Here is a 25,073-nt window from a genome sequence, read left to right as displayed (position 1 = left end):
ATGGTGACATGAGTCCGAAACTGTGAAATTCAACAGCAGCTTGTGATGGGAGTGATGCGTCTTTGTGTCCAACACTGATCTAACGTTTTGGAAGCGAGGACTGGCGCACGGCTCCATACTGGAGTGTTTAAGTTAGTCTGGGGTGGGGGGGGCGGGGGGGGTGGGGGTGGGGGGGGCGACGTTTAAAAGACCTAAAAATACAGCGTCGGTTCCTTCCCTACAAAGACTCATTTGAACTTCCCACCGCAGAGCGAGAGCGACATAAATAGTTCTGACATGTGGATGTAATTTCAGAAGAGGGAGAGAGAGAGGGAGAAAAAAGAGACAGATGCAGAGAAATAAAGTGAGCGCGCCGAGCCCGCATGGCATACAGTAGATTATAGGAAATTAAACCGAGGCGATTACAGAGTTATGGTTCCACGACGCGCCATAAGCATCCAGCGGCCAGATGGAGTGAAAAGAAGCGCAACCCTCTCCGCTTTGAAAGAGAGCCTGTCACATTAAATCATCTCATCCGAGCATCATCACACTTGCGTCCCGTTCGAGCCCCGCGAGGACTCCCGGAGGTGCCTCGGGTCAGGGATGGGAACCGCTGTGCTGCTCCACAATCTGGACCTACTCCTCGTCTCACTGCTCAGCAGTTTGTGTCTGGTAAGTCGTTTTCCTACATGCAATCTGTTTTTTTTGGTTTTTTTGTTGTTGTTTGCGTAATCACCGCATGTTATCTGGAGGTTTGCACGTATGGACTCCAGAGGTCCACGGTCCATCGTTGGCAGCACGTCAGAGGAGCAGCTGTTCACACGTGACCACGCATAGAGAGTTTGGCACAACGGAGTGCTAACTGTACCCAAAACTGAATAGAACACATTTATAATGAATGCAAATGTTCACTCTTGGGTAAAGATTGATACAATATATGGTCATTGGAACTGCAAAATTGTGATACCAGTTGGGTTTTGGAAGAGATCATCGGGTCGACCGAAACCTTTTCAAAGGTCAAAGCTGACCTTAAAGACAAGAGGAGGAGATGGGATGACGCCACAACCTCCGTGCTCACATCCCCTCCGCCAATTGCCTCCGTGCCGCTTGTATGCATGTCACAGTTCTCCTGGAATTGGCTAAATTGACTGCGGGCGCTGGCCAAATTACCAATAGGTTGTATGTGAGGTTAAATTGCAGGGGACACGGTTGTGTATTGACCCACATATTGACAGATTCATAACAAGAAAGAAGGGGCGGAAAGGGGCTTCAGAACAACGAGCCGCTGTCATTAGTGATCGCAGTCTTGCTCCATTAAATCCATCTTCTCCCAGTTGCAATACAACAACACAGTGATTGTGTAAAGCGGCGCAAACAGGCAACCCTAGTTCCTGTAGTAGGCAGCACATCGGTGTTTGCTACGGATTGTTTCATTTGCTTTGCATATAGCTCCCACCCGCCTCAACTGGAAGCAGTTGTTGCAGTCAGACTGGGGCTAAATATTTCATTCATAAGTCCAGCAGCACCTGAGCAGCGTTCATGTCTCGAAACATCTCAGCTGTAAGGATTTGACTTTCGCCCGACATTGTGATTAATAATTTTATTCTCAAATATTGCCATAGCTGTTTCCAGAAAGCTTGCTGCACACACACACACACACACACACACACACAAGCATGCACGCGCACACACACACACACACACACACACACACATTGTGCTGCAGGCAGAGCAGCAGCACACCGAGTTGGTTCTGTGTGTTTTGGCTGACGCTGTTGTGCATTCAACAGGCAGTTCGCCCAGGCTCTGAGGTACAGTGCATTTTCCCAGTGATGTGGTCCGTCACTGCACCGCAGTGGACCTCTAGGCTCATTGGTTTAGATGGCAGGGGAAAACAATTATAACATAGCTGCGTATTTATAGCTGATTCAACATTCAGTCGTTAAAAGGCTCTGTCTGTGAACAGTGTTTACCCCGTTTTTAAGTTCGGTGTTTGCTTAGTCTTCTTCTCCACGAAAAAAAAAAAAAAAAAAAAGCAATTTTTTTTTCCAAACTGTGACCAGAACGGGACGTTGATTTCACCGAAAGCCACAGCTAAGGGTGGAAAGTATGCGTCTCTGTGTAAAGAAGGAATACACAGCTTTTTTTTTAATTGAGATATTCGGTTGTCCCACTTTCCAGAGGGTTCAGCATGATGATATGGCTGTATCATACGTACAAATCTCAACCAGCACAACGCCGCGAACTGGTTTGGTCTGCGTGTGTAATCCTACATTGTTCCGAGAACACACAAGGGATCTCTCCATTGTGCTTCACACCTCAGCAGGCATGCTGCAGTGACAGCTCACAGACAGAGCGCTGCCTCACAGAGCCTTTGTTCAGTGTGACTGGCTGCCTCTCTCGCTCACTTATTACATTTGTTAGGCGGAAGCGCTGCTTTCAGGAACCTCAGTGAGCGTTTAATTTATACCTTATGACCGTGTTTTCCTCCGTGATGACTTGCATGTGTCTGGATGCTCGCTGGGCTGAGCTGTGTCTGCATCTCAGGAGAGAGGCAGTTGTAGTGCACAAGGCAGTTTTTTTGCCAGATGTGGAGAAAAAAAAGAAAACTCTCTTGTTGACAACTTAAGCTCAGAGAAATAGTGGCTTGGCTCTTCACTTCGACAGTGTGTTTTGGACCTATTTGTAGCCATCAATTTGTCAAAACTTACACGGACGACACAGACGTGTCAAAGTGCCTGTAGATATACCGGTATGGAAGATTTATTCATTTGGATGTGAACGATTTAGGTTTATTCTTGTCACCATAGAAACACTAATTGGATTTCCATATAGGCACAATGAATCAAATTTGAGTTTACAGTTTCATCAGATCGCACGAGGAAAGGTGCCATAAAAGTGCACACAAAGCATTGTTTTGTTTTTTTATAACTAATCACAGCCTCTCTTTTGCTGCTAGTTTATTATTTAAAAGCCTTAAAAAGGCACACACTGCGTGCACCTCTCGGAGTGGCCTCATCCACTTCTGCCAAATTATTCTCAATGGAACTTCACAGCACAGTTTAGAGTGCGGAATAATCTAATCTCAATCTGTCCTCTGTAATTAGGGGCAGCAGAGAAAGTCTCGCCATTTCACGCAAACTGCTTGTGCATTTGTGAAATAGGCTTGAATATTGAAATTCAGCTTTGCGACGAAGCATCTCCTCAAATCCATTGCACACGTTTGATTTTCACTGCGTAGTTTAGAGCAAACTGCGGCGACTTCAGTGTGAGCGCCTCTTTTAATCACACTTCATGCAGAGACTGAACATTATCGGGATTATTACATTCACTGTCACATTTGTTGTCTCTCATGATACACATGGGCTATTGGGACAACAGACTTACATTTGAATACTTTTGCTTTTAAAGAGACGAAAGCTTCAGAGAAATTTGAAAATTTGAAGATTTTGTAAAAAAAAAAATAACCCTGTCAGAATTTGGTTTCCACAAAACCGAAAAAATAATATTCTGACCCAATGTGACCGGCATGATGTAAATTAAACTTGAAGCTCTTTTCTTTTGGACATTCTTGCTGAAATTTTTAAAAATAATCCCGAAAAATGAATGCTACATTAAACGTGTCCACATTGTGCACCTCCAGCTGGAATGTATCATTATCTTTCAAGCACTCGAACGTGGAGCTGTTTTCCAATTTTACATGCAACGCTCATGCATTTCCATTTGAAAAACAAATGATGCCTCTTGAACACATACCAGGTGACATGAAAGGAACATCCTTGTTGTAATGGCCCCTTTTTTTGTGAAATACAATATGTCACCCCTGACCAATGTAATTATTGAACGTTTGCATGAGTAGGACTCTTGAGCGAACATTAATCTTTGTGTTTAAGGTGAGCTGTTTCTTAGGAAATGCTGCGGTAAAGTGCTACGTACAGCACACGTAACCAAGACCTCGTGCTGTATTCAGTCAGGGAGTTCAAACAGTTTGGACGTGGCCTTAATCTTTATTCTCTCTCTGAACAGGCCCCATTAAGACACAGAAGGACCACAAAGCCCTGCCAGGATCAATTTGCTCCTTTCAGAGTCCATTTCCATCAACTGTGTGTCATTTCTTATCCCTCTCATTAAAGGAGACCCCCCCCTCACACATGCTTACACAATAGGTATTGTCAGTTGTTTAGTTTTTTTAAAATATTTTCTTTCACCCTTGCTCCAAGTGTTATTTTATTAAGTCCTCTTTTTGGTGTTTGTGTGCGTGTGTGTGTGTGTGTGTGTGCGTGTGTGTGTGCACGTGACACAATTGACCTTTACTGCTCCCAAGAGGGAGAACAGAAGCAACTGTAGGTGTGTCAGCAGTGATTAGGTGGCACAGTGAAACTTTGGTGAAGAACGACCACAGCCTTAGGACCACATCAAAAGCATATGATTGGATTTTTTTTTAATTATCTGCTATTATTTACATGTTTTTTTTCCCCACACAATGGTGAGATTTTACCTTCGGTAAAGGCCTCCTTTTTTTTTTTTTTAAAACAATCCCTTAATGGTGTGCTTTTACGCTTGGTTTAACCAATCCCCACTGGGATTTGGGAGCATCACAGAGCCTCTTCAGTATTGACACTGTTGAGGTGACGCTTTTGAAGTCAGTTGCCTGTTAATTTACCAATCAATACCCAATGCACTGCTCAGAAAACTCTGAAACAATTCTCAGTAAGCTCCTGGTTTTAATGCAATTTATTTTTCTTGCTTCATCCAGTTAGTTCAACTTGAGCCATAATGGGAACTCTTGCATGTCGGGAAGCCACTGACAAGGCCAAGGGCGGATTGGCCGTTTGACCATGCGAAGCCACCAAAGTCCACAACAGACAAAAATGCCGCTTTTTGGGACAGCAATATTGAAATCGTGGTTCGTGTGTGGATCCTCATTCACTGCGATGTGAGATTGTAATTGTTTTGTAGTTTTTTTCGACTGAAAATCCTCTCTATTATCTAGCACGCCTTTGGTTTGATAGCTGTCATATGGCTCAGGTTCACAGACAAAAGAGGTAGACAGCTTGAATCTAGCCCTGAGGTTGTTGTGGCGTGTTGGCTCCCTTGACTCTGATACTAAACCCTCCAACAGGGGAAAGATGAAAACTCTTTGTCTTTAATCAGGATCAAAGTTAATGAATTTCATCCAACAGGGAACCCCCACTGTCGCTCTTAAGTGCAGGGCACTGATAGTGATGATACCCAATAATATCTGTCTGTTGGGAGCCTCTTGCGTCGTATCCACTTCAGACTCTTCTCTCTATCACTAAAATGACAGAACTACTTCTGTGCACAAAACGGTGGCATTTAAAGTGAAGATAAAGAGACAGTTCTGACGGCATCCCTAAGCGACCATTTATTGTTTCTCTTCAAGTCTCTTATCCCTTCATCCTGTTTTTGACTGTGCAACAAGTGTGGTGCATGCGTCTTGGCCTTGAAAACATCAATCACCTTATTGTTGGTGCCCCCCCCCCCCCCCCCCCCCCCCCGCTGATGTCTCACCGCAGGGCCTGAAGTGCTGTGATCAATCCATTCGCAATGCTCACATTTTCTCAGCTTGCCTCTATAATTCTACTTCTGTTATTGTTTTAATACAGATGCATGTTTGAAAAGATTCATCTGTATGAAAACACTTTTAGCTCGCGGGGTGAAAGCAATAAATAGAATGCGATATAATGTAGCTTGCTAGAGTAGGGCCTGACGATGATTCATTATTATTGTTAATCAACATCTATCCCAATCATAAGCTGCTTTGAGACTTGCACTGAAGTCTGGAACATTTCCTTTCAGTCCCCTAGTTGCCATGGAGTCAGTGGGTTAGCATTTGGTTACAATATTAATTTCCTTTTTTTTTTCCTATATTAGTTTACATTAGTACAGGCAGCTACCACTGGATTACTTTGATGCTGAAGAAAGTAATCCCCATCGTGATTTCTGAACAGATTTATCTGTAATAGACATGTGTAGAAAGTGTAAGTTACAACAATCTAAAACCACGTGAATCATGTTCAAAGTACAAATTTTCTTAATTACACGCCCAATGCTTCGTGCCAATGCCAGTTACGACTGGTGTTGGTGCAAAAACACTGGGTTCACATTGTTGCTCTGTTGGACAGGATAAGAGGATTGCATGATGTCACTCTGGCTGGCTGCAATCCTTTAAAACCAGGTCTCAGTGTTCAAAATGTAGAAACGGTCTTAATCACATTATTATGTGAGGTGTTGGCTGACTAATAATTGTTGCAAATGAATGAGTGGCTCATGACCAGTTGCTACGAGCTAGAAAAAGTAACGTTTCTGACAAAATGTCAGCCCTCATTAAAATGCTGAATGTTGATTACAGTACACTGCATGTGCTTGAACTCTTATAAAGCACTAAATATACTTTAGAAAATATAATTTTTTAACTTGTTGCAGATTCATAATAATAGGTATGAATAGAGGGCTGCAACCACAGGAAGTGTGGAGCTCTGGTCCACAGATACTTCACTTCTTGTGTGAAATGTAACATCACTGAGTCACTGAAACACACCAAAAATAACATGTTTACACTCTCAGCTTTGAGGGTATCATGAAACGCGTGTTGGAAATCAGCAGTACTATATAAAGTTTGAGCGAGGGTGCAATTTAGTGCACAAATGGCGTTGATTCCCACCTCGGTTAAAATGTAATTCCCCCGTCCAAATGCGATTATGTGTCAGCAGATTTGACTTGTCCTGCTCTGTAATGCAGCCTTGCAGCACGTAATGTGGCTTTTAAGCAGCACGGGGGTGTAAAGTCTGTATCTGCAGCTGCACATGCCCCCGTCGCTGCAGACCGTGGGTCACTTGCTGTCGTCACTGGTCACTTAGCATGTTTGCCTGAATTTTCCTGGGATCAGCATGGGATTCGGCTAACAGAGGCAACTTGTAGTGGGAAAATACCCTCCACACACATATCATTATGCTCGGCGTTTCCCCCGCCGGAGCTTTTACAGTAGCCGAGGGAATTCCAGAGATAACTGGAGAGCCATCGGATTTCTTCCACTTTCTCGTAGAAATGCGCACGCCCTCACGCCCTGGCTCTCCCCCTTTGTTTTATTTTGACTGACTGACACATTGCCCGGTTTTTAGAGGGCCTGTGAGTCAGAGTCCTAACGTGTGTGTTAATAGGAGAGTCTTCAGTTTCACCAGCATGGTAAGGTTATACCATGGCTGTGTTTGACTCAGGAAAGGGCTTGTTTTCTTGACTTACCATGACCTCTGCTTTTTTCTCTCTCTCAACTTTTCCACTTGAAGAATGTGAGGGTATGTGTAACTCAATGCCACTTTTACACCTCACTGCAAAGCGTCGGCTTCTAACAGATGATGTGCCTCTGCCCCCATGAAATTCAGCATTGGTAAACATCTGTTTATCGGATGCGTGACTCTGTACGCCCTCATTTATTTTCAACCTTTTTAACAACTTCATGTTGTATTTATATCAGCTCATTTCTACTCAGCCGTCGTGTGAAAGAGCTTATGTGTGGAAGTTTGACGAAGTCCAGCGGAGGCAAAGCAGGCAGTATCTAACGATGCCAAAGATGCTCCGACCGCTGATAGTTTAACTCCCAAACATCGCCTCTCAATATTCCTTTTTTTCTCACTGTCAACATGTCATGAATGTAATGTAATTTTACCCCCCTTTTTTTGCTCTGCAGACGGGCTTTTTCCACATGTCGGCTGAACACCCAACACATGCTGTAGCTTTGATGGTTATCTGGGAAAAGTTAACATTTGAGGCTGCCTCTCCTCTGTCAGTCCTTGATAAGGCGCTCATTGAGCGTCGGGCATGTCCAATGTCAGCCAAAGCATCGGCCGCAGACATAGCCGGACAGAAGCATAGCAGTATATAATAACTCAATAATTCACAAAAAAAAAACTAAATATCAGGGACATGTTGATTGATTGCCAGCACAGTGACAAGTTTGTGTTCTTTGTGCTCCTTTTTTCAGCAGCTACCTGCTGTATCAATATTGCGGCGCAGGCTTCCTCGCGGGCAAAATGATCGGAATCCCACAGCACCTCAGTTGAGTTGACACGTGAAAATTCTCGGCTATGTAGACGCCTTTGCCGCTGACCGACGGCCCTGCGCAGCCCTACCCCCACTGTTGGTGAAGGGATTGAGTTTCAAATGTACAAAAGCTCTCAGGGCCATTCTACTCCCCAAAATGCAACAGCGATTGAGTTTGTGGACAGTTCAGAGTCAATTGCTGAAATGGTCAAGTGCCGGAAAAGTAGAGTTTCACAAATGTGATCCAGTTGTTTACGTGAGTTGGAAGCCCCTCAAAATTTCAGCCAGGAATACTCCCCTGGCACATGGCTTATGGCTGAGAAGAGGCTGGGTTTCTTGAAAGGACCTTTATTAGTTTAATTGCAAAACTCAGGGGCTTATGGGTTTCTAAGTATGCAGTTCACGGCTCCAGATTTTCCAGCAATAAGTAAGAAATCCTCACGTTGCAGTGCAGGGGAAATTTCAGCCAGTTTTAAATTCAGATTACAGTGTGAAGTTTGGCTGGACTTTGCTTCGCTCCATGGCGTTTAACACACGGGTCACAGGGAGCACAAAACTAAAATGTGGTAACAAAGTCATAGTTCAACAAGAGCAATTTATTGCAATTTATTTGGGAAACATGTTCTTCCAACATGAGATGATATTGGTCGTCAGTCAAAGTTCATTGTCTGCTGTTGGTAGACATGGTGACGTGTGTGCTGGGACAAACGAGTGCCTAGTGTGGAATGAGTGTAATGAGTAATGAGTCGGTTGATTAATTAACAATTAAAAATCAGTCTTTCTGATTATATAATTGTTGTAGATTGTATTCGGGGGCTGAGCTGCTCTAAGCTCATTTTTCATTTTCTATTAAAATCAGATATTTTAAAAAAATTGACGTAGCGCTAAAGACTGTTGGTGTATTACACTTTAACCTTCTATGCTTCTGTGTGTGTACGACTTTGCTCTGAATTGTTTAAAATGGATGGGCTGTTCTACAGTAGCAAGTATAGCGAGCCGTGTGAACGTAATCCTGGCAGTGTTAAACTAGTGAGTTTCACAAATGATGACATTCACCACGTGACTCTCGAGCTGAACACACGTTTGAGGTTGTGGCTCAGTTCGGCAATTATTTTTAATGGTTATGTTGGCAGGCGACAGTCTTTGGATGGAGAGGAGCTCTGTGCGGAATTAGCTTATTCATTTAATTATCTTATTTATCATTATTGAGGGGGTTGTTTTTTTTCCATGATGCGTGTGTGGATGAAGGCTGCAGTAAAGACCTATAAAAGAGAGTCGAGAATTGACATTCAACATGCGCCATAATAGACGCTGGAGCAACACCAGCTAGAAAGACTGGTGTTAGGATAGAAATGAGCTCAGCAGACCTCTGTAGTCTGCTCCTCATGTCTGCTCGAGGCTGCTGGCTGCTACCACATAACGCACGCACCTAAACCATGGACCAAACTGTGGGAAATGCAGGTGCCAGTGTTTTGCCAAAGAAGAAGAGTGAGTGGAATAAAAGAAGACAACATCACTGGCTGTGCTGCACCGATCCTGATCATTTTCTTTGTAACAGAAGTGACATGCCAAATTGGTGGAGTACTCTTTTTAAAGAATTTTAGCTTCTGGGATAGTGAAGCTTATTTTTGACCTGCACGGGTGTCGTAATGGTTTCAGTTTGATGTGTGCGACAAGGCCGACGTTGTACTTTGTGGGGTAAATTTGAAAGGGATTACTTACAATTATGCAGATGTGGAAAAGCTGAGAGATCCTGGCTCTGATCCTCTCGTGCGCCAAGGATCAGTTCAGTTCATCACTCCTTTAAACCGAGGATGATGCATCATCTAAATGTAAGACTTCTTGACTTCTTCTCGTCATTAGGGCAAGAGTGCTAACCACTGGCTTGAGATGACTGAGGAATTTATTATGAAAAAAATGAAAAATGAAATGAAAAAACACCTTAACCAGTCTATTAAGATGGTTTTGTATTTCAGTGACTGATTTGCTGTGCACATTCACGCGAACTGCGCTGCTTTGCTGTGTTTACAATGGGGCCAAATGTGTATATATTGACTTGTGTCCTTCTCATCCGTGCACACTGTTTGCCTTTTTGCTATGGACTCTGCCTTTTACCCAGGAGCGCGAGTCATTTTCAGTCAAATAAAAACATGGTTCAAAGACCTCAGCACCAGTGGCCTTGTAGTAAGTGGAAAGATCATGCTGACAGGGCAGTTGCAGGCCTCTCAGTCGGAGTGCACTGGCTACAGTGTGCTGCCCATGTGCGCTTGCATTTTCTTCACTCACCAGACAGTCTGAGCTTCCTCATCCTCAACCGCAGCGCATTAACATTTGTGTCTCTGATGTGTATTAAATCCTTTAAACACAGTCATGATGTGACGTATATGCTGTATGTAACTCTGCAGTTAATCCATTAATGGCTCTGCACATCATTTTAATGGCTGTATAGTATCAGACTTGTATGAGAACAGCTTTTTATAGACTCAACAGACCTGCGAGCAGCTTTTGAATGTGATCTAAAAAATTAGAAACTTGAATATCAGTCTTAAAATAAAAGCAATAGGCACATTGTTTATTGGCTTTACTTACTTTTGTCTGAAGTGTCACAGAAAGCACAGCAATCTCGTGATTCATTCTTTTATATAAGCTAAAGTGCAATATATATATGTATGTATATATATATATATATATATATATATATATATATATATATATATATATATATATATATATATTTAATGCTTCTTAATAGCTTGTGTTTCAAGGGGACTTATGTTGTGTAATTGCTTTTTCCTGGAAATCATGCTCAGAATAGTTATGTAAATGTTCTTTTTCAACCCTTACAGCCGTGCTTTAGGGGCCGACACAACATGCGTGTTTTTCTCTTTCATTCAAAAAAATGTCAAAAACATAAAAACAATATGAGAATAACCCTGTGCTACAGATAAATTAGAATACATTTAAGTAATTTGTCCGCAGGAAATGCAAATGGTTGTTCATTAATGAGTGTGTAATTTCCGGTCTCCTAGATTAAAGAGCTTCAACTTGATGTTGCCTTTGCTTTGTGATTTCAGTCAAGGTGACCATTGACACAAGGCTTATCCTCTTTTAATAAGCCTCTTCAATTATTTAATCAAAATGGTGGAATAGTACCTGGCAATTAGAGAGACGCCTCTCGTGATTAAGTTTTCCTAATTAGTCCACAATTTGGCGGGTTATTTGGGGGAAGGATGTTGCAATTAGGGGTTTTATACAAACACTGTCCTTGTCCTCATTTTTCACAGGCAGCAGGGTGCCTGGTCTACCTTTGGTTAAGAGTGGAGACGGGGCTGATTGCTTTAAGTGTTGCCCTCTTCATGCGTCATGTCTTTGTGCTTCTTCTTCACTCAAATGTTAAACTCCGGCCACCCTGCACTGATTGCAGTGTTATGCTCTGCTCTCGCTGGTAATGGCACACAACACACTTGGTGCAGAAACGCTTTTTGTCACTGTGTGACTGCATCTGCGTTTTTTGTTTTCTGGTTTATTGAATTTTAACATTGATTTTCAGACATCACAGCATCTGACTATAAATCATAGATCAACCAGATCCATTTCTGGGAGCCTCTAACTTACATTTATTTTCATTAATCTTCCTATGTACCCAATTCATTGATTACGTATTAAATGTATGACATATCAAAATAATGCTCTTGAAATGTCTTGTTTAGTTTGACCATCATCCAAAAACTGAAAAATATTCAGCTTACTATCACATAAAACAAATATTTTTTCCATAGTCGCTGAAAAAATGAACACTTAATTGATTATCAAAATAGTTGATAATTTTAGTTGCAATATTGCTAAAACATTTTATTACAATATTACACATTGAGAAAATGTCAATTTCCTACAAAATGTTACAGAGAAGTACTTTACAGGAACAATTACCCAGGTTGTGTTAATATAATGTATTTATATATTCATTTAGGCTAATTCAGTATATTTTTTAATTTAAATTTTCAAGTTAGCTGTTTTAAATTGATGCCAGAATTCTCTAAATCTGTTATTTCCACAAACTACCTCTGCTTAATCTGCAACACTGCCCAAATGGCTACTAATAATGATACTAAAGGGATAGCGGATTCGATATGAACAGTTTAAAATAATCATAATTAGAATAGAATAGAATAGAATAACAAGAAACTGAACCCTTATTGATAGTGATGTTCCATTCGTTTTTTTTAGTAGCTCTTTTTTTTTTCAAACTTCATCGAATTAAGTTTTTGACCTTCATTTCATGAAGTTTGCAGAATCTTCTACGTGTGGGTGTGTTCAATTTGTTGATATCAGTCAATATTGACTTTCTTGATTGAGAACAAACACGCCCACCACATAATCAATTCAGGGAATTTGACGATCACACTGATTGACAATGTGTGAAGCTGCCTTTGTACTAAATAGATTCATTTGATAAACACTGCCTTTGTGAAAAACAGAATGTTTAACCATTTTTGACAATTCATTTAAAAGGTCTCATGGTGGCTCCCGGGTGGCCACAGGTGGTGATTTTCATGCCTCCTCAGCTGTTGACAGCTGTGACCAAAGGCATTGTGTTTTCAGGTAGCCCACCTGTCTGTCCATCCATCCATCTCATTTGAGTTAACAAGGCTTAGATCTAATTTCTTCAAATTTGGTACAAACATTCACTTTAGCTCAAGGATGAACTGATTAGATTTTAGTTATAAAAGGTCAAAGGTCAAGGGGACCTTAAAAAAAAACCCTTTTTGAGAATTCGCAAGGATTAATGCGCTTTTATGACATCATATTCAGACAAGTGACACAATTATGATATCTTGTATCCGAAATATCAAAGGTCAACTTCCCATTGACACATTATGTTCTGCAACTCAGGGACACAAGAGAAGATTTTGACCACATTTCCTGCTATTTGACTAGCTTGCAGAGGCATACGACCGCGACGCACTAACTCTAGACAAAGTTGTAGCTTGCGGTGTTGTGGCATTATACTGCATTGTAAAATAACACATTATTTGGTCCTCCATGTTGGCAAATATGGGTAAAATAATAGCAGTTACTTGGTGTATTCCTTTATGGACAGAGTATCTACTTGACATACAGCAGCAGGCTCGAGCGAGCAGAACGATCTGCATGCTGAAGTTGCTGATGGTGGATCGATGGTTGTTGACACTCAGATCCACTTAGACTTGTGAAGGTGTTATTTTCGTAAAGTCATCGGCTTTGTGATGTCAAATGAAGTGGAACATAAATTGAAGAAACTCCCTGCAGGTAACTAATGATAATGTTGACGGTGAGATCCGGTGCTCCAGTACTAGAACAAGGTTCTGCAAAATTTGGTGGGTTTATTAGCATCTGAAACTGAGAATCATTTGTGACAGTGGTGAAGACGCAGATCTGAATGAACAGGATCAAGCCTTTGCGACGTGGCCGCTCGAACCTGAACCACTGAGTCTACCTCACCTGACAGTCAATTCTCTGTCATCATTCATTTATGAATCCTTTTGTGTGAAAAATGCCCTTTGGAAAGCTTTCAGACATGCCAAGGCTTATCCTTTTTATTCTTTCAGCAGTATGTATTTTGGTCAGAGTCTCATTTAAAAATGGATGAGTCCATTAGAACATACCTGCCGTCCATCCGGATGAATATTGTAGAGGCCTTCTTTCTGCGATCACCTGCACAATTATTGTAAGTCAAGGTGTTTCGCTGCTATTTAATTAGTCTCACAGGTTTCACACTCCGTCCATTATTACAGCTCTTACTAACACGTGGAAAACCTAGAAAATCATTTTTCAATGGCTGAAGTCTATATTTTAACAAAAATGGAGTGTAGGTTGTATTTCTTATTACTAGTCCTTGACTGGGGAACATGATCACGAATCCAAAAAATGCTTTTTGAATATGAATACTGGCATCATCTTATATTTCATCGCCAGCTGCTGTGATTCAGAAGCTTAGCGCTGATGTGTCCAAGCTGTGACTGAGAGGCTATCATATGCCATTAATGCTACAGTGTGTGTGTGTGTGTGTGTGTGTGTGTGTGTGTGTGTGTGTGTGTGTGTGTGTGTGTGCTACAACTACACAATCTGTTACATTGAAGGTCTTATGGATTACACTTATTTTTATTACACATATTTTTAACCTGCAACCCTCATAATCCGTATATATAAAATGACTATATATACATTGGTTTCAACTCATTGTCCTGACAACAGTCTGCCTCGTGTGTCAGTAGCTGACACTTCCGTGACATCCATTAAGATATTATGAAATGTCTAGTGCATTTGATTGTTGCGTAATCATTAAGCCTTTGATGAATATTAAATGCTGCATTTGCATTGCTTCATTGAAAGAAACAACCCAGGCTACTTGTGTATCAAACCACTTACATAACATACAAAATAATCCTTTTAAATGCAAAGAACAATACTATCACAGCTATCTGGACTCCACAAGATGTGTGCCGCCTCTCAGGGCGCACACAATGTTTCCATCAAGGACAAAAGTGCTGTTCTTCAAGCTTAAGACCAGAGCAGGGTATAATTAGGGACTAAATGCTGCTTTAAGTCAGAGTGTGGTTTGCAAGCATTTCCAAAGGACAACCAGCCTTGTGGTTTGTGGTTTTTATCATCAAATGCAAATTGCACAGTTGAAGAGGAGTGGCACTGACTCATAGAGTTTATAATATCCAGGAACCTCATCCGCTAAAACATTCATGCGGTGCAATATGTCAAAAGTAACATATTCATGTTTTTTTCCAGATAGAGGACAGGCCATTAAAAACAAGATTCAGCGAAGTTAAAATTTTCTGGACCCCCCTATTTTGTGGAGAAAAAATGCACAGGAAAGTCAAAAAAGCCCCTGGGATCAAATTTTGAATATATGCCAACAACAAGGAAGTGAATGTTAGCTTATGGTGCAAAGAATGGCAAATGACCAAAACACGTACATAAAACAAACATTCAACTGTGTTCCCATAATAGAGGCGCTTTACAGCGAGCAGAGTAAATATTATTGTATATTATTTATCATCCCAGTGATGAAGTGTGATCTGGAACGGAATGTCTCACTTTATACGACCATTCACCGAGAAATCTCATCCTCGCCGACCGATAACAGAGGGAGGCATTATTGGATGACTCTGAAATGATAGGAAAAAATTAACGTGGCTGGTAATTCCAGTGAAAATACGAGCAGAGTTGGGATCAGAGGGTTTATGTTGACAATAAAAACATCTCAAAAAACTGAATCCAGACAGTGCGCGTGTTTTTCAACAGCAAACTGCTTCACCCTTCATCTAGCATATAAACAACGTAATTGTCCGTTGAATACTAATCTTGTGTTTTCAAAATCATGTGAAGACTAACCTGAAATGAAAACTAGTAACATCATCTCACACATTACCAGGTACTGTATCTCATAGAGACGTCAGTGTGAGAGAAAATGCATCTGAATTATGTAAAATTTTCAAGATTACACTTTACATTAGCAAAGAAATGTGCCATGATCACCATGCACTGTAATACATTGTATCTATAATACAGGTACATGGGATTACGCTTTTTTTTTATAAACACTGGATGCAAAGACAACTGCAGCAGCTTTTTTTTTCGTACAGCTACTGTGCTTTATGATCATAGTGTATTAAAATAATGGACAAACTGTATTGCAAATTTACAGCTGGATGTTCCTATCAGGGATACTCGGATTTAATCTGGATGATTGGTCCGGCGAGCATCAGATTCTAGCTGTGGTATCGAGGAAACCAATGTGTCTTTTTATGTTTTTTATTATTCTGTGACAATTGTTCGGTCACACCACATTTCTGAATTAGTTTTGCTCGTGTTGCAGACGCTTTGTTTTGGCTCTCAGCCGGTGACTGACTGAGCAGACTCCGCTCTTCGACACTATGGACTCTCAGTGGTCCTCTATCGCCACCGTCAAGCTCGGCCTCCAGTTCTCAGACCATCATTAACACATATTATGATTACCATGGTGAATAAAACAACTAGTCTTTGATTCAGGGGAGGGTTTGTGTCGGTTGATGGTGAGGTTCTTTTGCTCTCAACTGTAGACCGTCATAAGTGGATTTGACTCAAAATATCTTTATTAAAGGGACTTAAGGACCTTCCTCATGCCCTCCAGATCTGTCGCGAATTATGAGATGACCTTTCTCCGCTACACATCTGCAGCGATCGGCCATTATTACTGTAAAAAATAATATGTTAGTGCTGGAGTGCTCTGGTGGCCAAACGATTACAGTGCACGCTATGTGACCACAGTTTTCGAGGTTTGACTCTGGCTGTGGGCCTCTGCTTGCATGTCACATCCCTTCTCTCTCCCCTTGTTTTTTCTGTCTGCCTCTTTGCAACTGGCTATCACATAACAACATTAATTTGAAACATTTGAAAAGAGATGTCAGTGTGAACTTCGGGCCTTCAAGAGGTTTTGTTGTCGTTGTATTTAGACATTTTTTAATGGTGGTGAGATCCCTCTGAGATTAAATCCATTGTTGGCTGATTACAGATAATTGCGCTCCATTGACCCCAGTGATGTTTTTGCAGTTCATTTAAACTTCTTGGACACTCGAGCCTTTTTTGTTTGGTGCTTTCTGATGAAAGTCTACCACGAAAGCTCCAGCATTTGATTCTCTGGTTCACTGCGGGGCATTTCAGGAAATGACTTTGGTCAACCACAACTTTCTTGAAAAATATAAAAGAAAGCATAAGGTTCTCTACAATCAAGACTGTTGGTAATGTGCCGGAAACCCAGTGTCTCCACTTAATGCATGCATGGCGTCTGATGGACGACGTTTTAATGTAAGTATTTTTAAAATATTTTCTTACAAAATATTGAAGAATCAACAAATGAACAGTGGTGATATTCATCGGAGGCACAGCACAAGTTATTCTTTTATAACCAAACACAACATTTGGTTACTAAAATAATTTCGTACGCAAAATGCTGGAATTAGAAAACTAAAACTAAATTGTAAATGTTCCTTCAATCTCAGTATTTAGTCATGGTGGTTCAACGCTGTCGTGACACACCAGCCTAAATACAGTTCTCTCAATATTGGTCTTATATCCTTGCAGAGAGCTGCAGTTTAAGTCATCAAGCCGCAGTTTGCGAAGACAAATAGAAACTTGTGGTCTATTCAAGTGGAGTTTGTATTCTAGGGACCAGTGATGAAAACACACATATTCATATGGTGTATATTTTTCTAATTTCCATTTTGGCACACGCTCAAAAGCATTTAACAAAAAGAATACTGTGTTATGAATGAAAAGCAGTAAATAAGAATGTCCATGTTTCTCCCTATGAGACTTGTGTTTACTTTGGAGGTTTGGATGCTGGCCAGTGGAGGAGGAATAGTTTTCAGAAATAATCAGGGGGCACACTTATTACCCAGGATTCTCTTCTAAAAATGGTAAATGATCCTCTTCTACATCCCTGCAAGCAGGAGTCTTGAAGGAGAAAATCCTCTAGTTTTTGAGAAAGTAAATAAACCCCGAAACTCCAATGCCTCACTTTAGTTTCATGTTTCACTGGGGCTCGATCTGCGCTGTAAAGGTTACGATATTTATTCTTAATGTGTTGGAACAACAGTCTCACTCAGCAGGGGTGTAGTAAATAGCTGAAAAACAGCAAATTGTACAACGCACACCCTATGATTCTACATTGTGGTAAACTAGCTGGCTGAACATGATGACAAAAAAATACAACTTTATACCTGTAGCAGATACATAAAATAGAAATGAACAGCTGTTTTTATTTGATCTACTAATGAATAACGAAATCACTTGACTTCTCTGTAATATAGTGGACTATACTGTGACGGTAATGACACTAAGCCTCCAGATCCACTGTCTCTGGTTTCCTGACATTGGTCTAAGCTTTCACCCAAAGTAACACCGGCCTAAATGAAAATAGTGTCAACGTCTGCAGGAGCTGTCAGTGGAATATTCTATATTGGCATAGTTAGCACAGTAAACAGGTAGTATCTATCCTTGTTCACCTGCGGTCGAATGTTGTTCCATCTGTGGTTGTTTACTGTGCAAAGCCATAAACGTCTTCATTCTGTAACCCTATTCAGCTCCCGGACTGGACATCCTTATTTCAGGGCTGTGAGTAGTGAAAATATTGATGGATTGAGGTATTATGGTTTTGTGTGCAGCAAACCCATGACACCTTGGTATTTACAGTTCAATTTTAAGTCCACGAAGTTACGCACTCGCACCGGAGACAATGTATACATGTCTTGCTTCTCAAACGACTCTTTGTGTCAGCGCGCAGATTTAGACGTTTCTTACATACAGAATATAAACAGGCAGCAGGGAGCGCTTCAAGAGTCTGGAAAATATCATAGGTTTGCTCCGCCGCAGTACGTGGTTCTCATGTCATATGTAGCAGCCAACTGCACAAATATAGATGCTGCCCAGTGTGCAGGACGTCTACTGCAGTAACTGCACAAGCTTCCTAGTGATTAAATACAAGTGCATTTACTCAGTTTACTGTGCCGTAGTACAAGTTTGAGGTTCTTGAAAAAGTCCTTATTCTGCAATGAAATTGCAGAATAAGGACTGTTTTTTTCTGCACTATACTTTTTCAGAGTACTGTTTTTCTGCACTATAGTTATTTACTCTTACAGCTTCTTTGCGGCTGCTACATAATGAGTTTCATTCCTCTTGAATTTTCTGATGATTCCTACTTTTTCTCAACATCTGACGTTAACAGATAAATCATGTTGGCCAGTTCGAAACACTCTAATTTATAAAGGAGACATAGGCAAATCAGTAACACTTAATTGCAGTGTTAGACAGAACAGAACATTGCAATTATATTATAATAACATTATCTCCACGTTCCCTTCGCTTTAATTAAGCTGGTGCAGATGCTATGGTTTTATTGTTTGATTCATTTTGTGGCCTCTATCACATTCTAGAAATCTAGTTAGCCCTGGGAAAGGCTGTGATACTTTTTTTTTTTTTTCAGTTGGACAATTATTTATTTTTTTAACCTGTGTATGAATTTACTTCTTCACTCATTCTGTCTCTTACGGTTTCTTCCTTCTCGTGCATGTAGCGACTAATCTGAATTGCCCATCACTATGAAAACAAGCACTGTTCTTTTTTAGATTTCTTTAGATCCAAATTTGGGATTTGTGTCTGAAACCAACAATTGCAACCGCAGCCAGGGACTCTAGTGCTCTGAGAAAAACGTCTGTCTTTAATTTGTGCAGTTTGTGCTGCATCATTGAACCAAAAAGAGAAGACAGGAAGTTTATTTTAGCCACCTCTCCAGGCATTGCACACATGTTAGTTCATGTTTCCTTGGGTGGATACATATTGCGTTCTGCCTTAAAGCACCATGTCAATGTATGGCAGCGTAGAGAATCCTGGTGATTTGTGCCCTGATCTATGCTTTAGGATTAGTGCTGGGCTTGAGTTGTTATGGTTTTTTTTCCACCTTTCTCGTCACGCTCTGTTAAAAATGAATGTGGCCTTTTTGAATACAGTCATATTTGTCATTGCCCAAAAGTGATCCGTACGAGCAAACAGTCAGTCAGTGTGACCTATTAGAATGGAAAATGTTCCCTTGACTGGAAAACCACACCTGAGGTACCACGCCACAGTCAAACACAATGTTCAAAAGCTGAGAAAATATAAGGTGTAAGGAAATATTGGGACTAAAATGTTGTTTTTTGTCCATGTTGTAGCCTTGTCGTGTCTGATTAGTCACCACATAGATGATTTAACCACAGGAAAACAAGCTGCAACTATGGACAACAAGTGGAACTGATATTATTTGTATTATTTTATATAGGAAAAATATGACAGTTAAAATACAGATACACTGCTTAGCCTTTACTGTTTTAGTAAAAGTACAATCTAATCTTCCGGATACCGAACAGGCTGTCAAACATGCAGGCCAGCCTACTGCTTTCACTTTCACTGCTGCTTTTAAATTCCATTTAACATAAGAGAGTATTTTACTGCAGGAAACTGGATTTAGATGTGCTGTCCACAGCACCATGACCAGGGATGGAGAGAGTGGTTAGAGGGTTTTGAAGCAGCTGTGAAGACGTAATCTTGTCTGGATATCAGCCAATTGATGCATTTCATGCTCATTATTTTAACTTGAGGAGCAAAGAGACCTTTGCTTCAGATCCAGATGGGACCACAAATGTGCAGTAAAAAAAATAATTCCCATCTTTTTTTTCTACATCTTTGGACACATCAACACAACTGTCATGGTGCTTTGTGATACTGTAAGTGGCGGGGCTTAGCATTGGAGATTTGGATTTTGGTTTACAGCACGCATCATGCATTTTACAGTTACACTTCCCTAACGCCCTAATCATGTCATTTTCCATGTTTGCAGGTTTACACAGATGACGTGCTCACAAAGGATGAACAGATAGGCCTGTTGTTCAAAGCCAAACGCAAGTGTGAGGGTAACATCAATTCAAAGCACAAGGTTCCTGGTGAGTATGAGAGTGTGCAGCCATGCAAGTGGCTCTGTGGGGCTTTACGCAGGCACTGATAGCTAAATGCTAATGTCAGCATGCTAACATTCACATTGACAATGCTAATAATGATATTATAATAATAATTGTATTTATATAGCACCTGTCAGAAGTAGCGACACAAAGTGCTTTCACAAAAACAGACAAATCAGAGACAATTAAAATCAGCATTCCAACAAGAATTCGGTTTTCAGGTCACATGCCTGTATGTAAAATAAAAAAAAAAGATATAAAAAGACAATGTAAATAATGATCATGTTCACCATATCATTTAAGCATGTTAGAATGCTAAAATTTGCTAATAGGCACAAAACCAAAGGACAGCTTAGGCTGAAGAGAATGGCTTTGATGGCATTATATGAAGAGTCAGAGGAAAAATGAATACTTGTTTTTGAGACATTACACCAAAATTTCACCGGAAACTGTCAGATATGTGTTCATGTATGTACAATTCAGTCCACACCGACAGACTGAGGGACCGGCGCTGACATTCCCAACACCCACGCCACTAGCCTGGACTCATGCGATGGCAAGGTCCCACTTCATTAGCTCGATTATGGCAACAGTTTCCTTCGGGGGGGAAAAAAAAATCCGTCAGAGACGCTTATATTGAAAGAGACTGAACGATTTGTCTCAGCCAAATGGTTTTATTTGTCCGAATAAGGCTCAGCTATTGAGGGATCTCCCCAATGAATTCCAGCTGGAGCGAGAGGTTCAATGGAGAGTGCAATAAATCCCCCAGGGGCGGCACAGAACAAAACCTCATGTACACTGTAATAGACAGGGCAGGGGGATGCCACGAGTACCAGCAGGAGGCCGGAGTGATGGAGGAAGAAATCAATCAGCACAGACATTCGTTTGCCAGGAACTGTAACACACTAAATAGTGCCACAACCCGTAGCCAATGCATGATGATCACGAGAGAATGTCAGACTGTTAAGACCGCCTTGTTGCATTGATTGAACGTGATTGGTGACTTGTTGGAAGGTGATTGCCGATTATGGGACTCCAGCACATTCTACGAGAACCACCACGAAATGCTTCATTAAACAAAAAGAGATGAAGAAAAGATTGTCATGCTTGGGGGGCTGTTTTTGCTCACTTTTTGCTGATGTGTTTAAAAGCCTTTTGCGGAACAGTTGCCAGGCAGTTAAGTGTGTAATCTTAAGTTGAGGTTTACAGTTAAAAATGCTGCTCTGTTTCCTTTGTCCTCCCTGCGGCTTTCAGAGGCTGGGATCGAAGCTGATCCTGGGGTGTATTTGTGTATTTATGGGTGTCTGAGGAGCACCATTTTCCAGCAGACACCAGCATCTACTGTATCTCATTGTGGTTGCTGTCATTTTCCCAGTTGATTGTTCAGAGGAGGGTTTTGGATTCCACAGTCAAACCAATCATATTATTTTCTCTTTAACCCCAGTGCATTGTGGTCGCATTGGATTCCTCGACCCTCCAAACGAAACCCCCTTTAAATGAAACACATAATTAAAAGTGTTTACTTCCAGGCACCGAACAGAGAAAACCTTTGTTGACCAATCCCTGTAGTGACTTTGCCCTGTGTGGTATGTCCAACTTTTCATGGTTTTGATAAAAATCCACAAATCTCAAATTGGATGTGAGAAACTATGACAGAATTGCTACTATCGAGAAACTGCAGGCGCCGAACAGCAACTTGTGAAAGACGTTCAGGGTTCATATAACAGCGCTGCACTTTTAACAGGACGGCCTTAGATGCTAATGAAAAGCAGAGCAGCCTGTCAAACATTAGGCGTCTCTCAAATGGGAGTCTGTGTGGCTCATCTGACCACATCATGATTAATCCACCCTGACATGTCATAGTGTCTGGCGAGTCTGGTGTCACACTTCAACAGCCACCACCAAGCACATCTGCAGTTCTCTTTTTATTTACCTTTTTTTTTTTCTCTCTCTTTATCATGTGGCATTAAAACTAATTTCACACAATCTTGAATAGATGAATGCTACATATGTCAGGTCTGTTTTGATTTTTCAATAATCAATAATTCTTAACCTTACTTCTTCTTTTTTATGAATCAGATAACATAAAAATTGTTAGATTAAAGGGGCAGTAAGCGATTTTTGATCCAAAACAACTTTTTGTAAAAATAGCCAGATATTTACTCACAGTCCGCTAGCTGTTGGTACTGGAAATTGAAAACAACAAAAAAAAACCGGTGCGGACCGCACCACACATCACCGCCTGTGCAGTTTGTAAACATCACTCCCCGACACCGAAAGAGACGTGCTAGCGAGCGAAGCGGCGACACGAGTTTTGGCCTAGTGGTCAGAGGGTCGGTCTCTTCTGAGGCTGCGCGTTGGCGGCCTGGTCTGTGCAGTAAAATCATCAACCACTACAATGAATCATTAAGGGTAGCCCTATAGTGCAGTACACTAAATACACTTCACGGGTGTGTTTCTCTGTCTGTGCACCGGCGAAGATGCTTGGACTCTACAAGCCCATCAAGGAGGTCTGAGAAATGCTCGGGGTGCTGTTTCAGGGGGTAAAGTACACGAGAGCTGACCTGCATACCTGATGATGCTGGCACACTCCGGACATGACTCATCCTGCTTGTGGTGGCAGTTCCCTGACCTCTTTTGGAAGGTTGCACATGTCCGTTCAATCACATAACAGTTGAGGGAATTAGTCTGAACATATTACTTTAATAAATAGAAAGAGAGTCCCCAATGTGTTTGTCGTGTGTGCCTGGATAAGCACATATGTGCTCGTTTAACATGCTTGATTTGAGATTTTTTTCTTTCTTTTACTTAATGGTACATTAAATGCTTTGACTTGACTTCATTTGAACTCGATTTGAACTTCAGCATCTCATCTGGCTGTTTGTTTGCAACTGTGTAATGTGGAAATCATTTAAGACCTGGGTTGTGGTTTTCGCTGTGATGTAGAGTCAATTGATGGAGACTGTCAAGAATGGAGATAAAGTTCAAGGAAAGCCCCGCTTGTGCTTTCTGACGACCCATGTAAGCGTTCTCCTTGAGGTGGGTTATTAGGATTTGGACAGAATTCACTCTTGTTATTTTGTTCTTTCACATATATTTATTTCTTTTTTTTCGTGCATTGTGGTGCAACCTTGACTCTGTGGGTTGAGGTAATCTCAAAGAATAGCAGCTAGTGTGCATTTTTTAGGACTTTGGCTTTACATCTGTGTTTGTCTTGCCTTACCACCCCCAGAGTTTTTTCTTCTTTTTTTGGCGCTGTAAACTTGTGGTTTTCTGAACTATTATAGGAGATGTGGAGTGATGACTATTTTAGACCACTACCAGTGTGAAAATGTAGGATTTGTTCAGAGTAATGAATATACTGTGCAATTCTAGGTTCCTTGAAAAGTATTAAATCCTGTGTGAGGCTGAAACTTAGGTTTGTTGCATTTCAGCTTTTTATCTATTTGTTTTTGTTTCTCATTTGTGCTTTAAATACAAAAAAAAGTCTCCATTACGCAGCTGAGACAAGGTTTTCTTTGAGGGAAACACTGAGGTTTGCCTGGAGAGGACAGTGGAGGGATGTGGGTTCAATGCCCCAGACCTTGCAGTGTGAAAAAATAGCTCAGACTTCAGGCTTGTGGTCCGGGAGTAGAATAACATCAGCAATCATTATAAAAGGTTGCATGTATCAGGACAATTTGCAATATGTGTTTTGACATCTGCAGGTCAGAATCAAATGAGTTGGGGGGAAAGAAAACCTCATTAAAAACCCCAGTGACATCACTAATACCAAAGTCCCCATGGAGTCACATTTATATTTAAATCATGGTCAAGAAATTTACGGGAAATTATATATGTGTGTGTTCAGTGTTTAATTTAAGCCTGTTAGTAGGTGGTCCTATGGTAATAAAACCAATGGCAAAAGTGAAGAGCAATTCTACTTTTACATCCAGGATGTGTGGTCAGTGTGATTTTCAGAACTAAACGCTGTTTTTCTCCCAACAGAGATCTTGAGGAATCCGTCAGCTCCACTCAGTCTGCTCTTTAATTTCGTGCTCCAAGTGACGGGCAAATAAAAAGCATGCCGTCATTGCCTCAGATGTTCCTTTGTAACTTTGATTACAGGAATGAGAAAATAATGGATCTACTGCAAAGAGAGGATCGTTTTAGTTTTATCCTTAGCTACTTATTAGTGGTCAAAGTGGGGCAGATGTTTTCAATAATACAACATAAATGCCAAACCATAAGGGAGGTTTTTGGCAGGGATCTGTGGGGAAAGGGATTTCGCTCCCACTATCAGAGGACTGAGGTCCACGGTTTAGCTGACAATTAGGGGGTTCTGTGCTCCGAAACCGATTTCGGTTCCCTTTGAACCTGCAGCTCTTTGTCTGAACCAAGTATAGATTCATTCTCACAAAATCTCACCGAGTGCATTCCTCGCCGAAAATACACGACGGCGTTTCTGTGAGCTTCTGAAAACGCAGACAGTCAGCAATCTTGTGGGAATCTCAAGAAAGAAAGAAATACTGA

At 41.0% G+C, this 25,073-nt stretch overlaps 1 protein-coding gene across 1 annotated transcript in view; it reads left to right on the top strand.

The window, feature by feature from the left end:
* Positions 1-180: 180 nt before the first annotated feature.
* Positions 181-25,073, top strand: part of pth1r (parathyroid hormone 1 receptor) — a 39,541-nt gene continuing 14,648 nt past the window's right edge. Inside the window, exons 1-2 of the mRNA XM_035635190.2 lie at positions 181-651; positions 20,444-20,546. Of these exons, the coding sequence (XP_035491083.1) occupies positions 583-651; positions 20,444-20,546 (172 nt within the window). The 5' untranslated portion in view covers positions 181-582. The remainder of the gene's footprint in view (positions 652-20,443; positions 20,547-25,073) is intronic.

Source organism: Scophthalmus maximus, chromosome 5, assembly GCF_022379125.1.
Source record: "Scophthalmus maximus strain ysfricsl-2021 chromosome 5, ASM2237912v1, whole genome shotgun sequence".
Classification (NCBI taxonomy): Eukaryota; Metazoa; Chordata; class Actinopteri; order Pleuronectiformes; family Scophthalmidae; genus Scophthalmus; species Scophthalmus maximus.
This window is presented reverse-complemented; position numbering and strand designations above follow the sequence as displayed.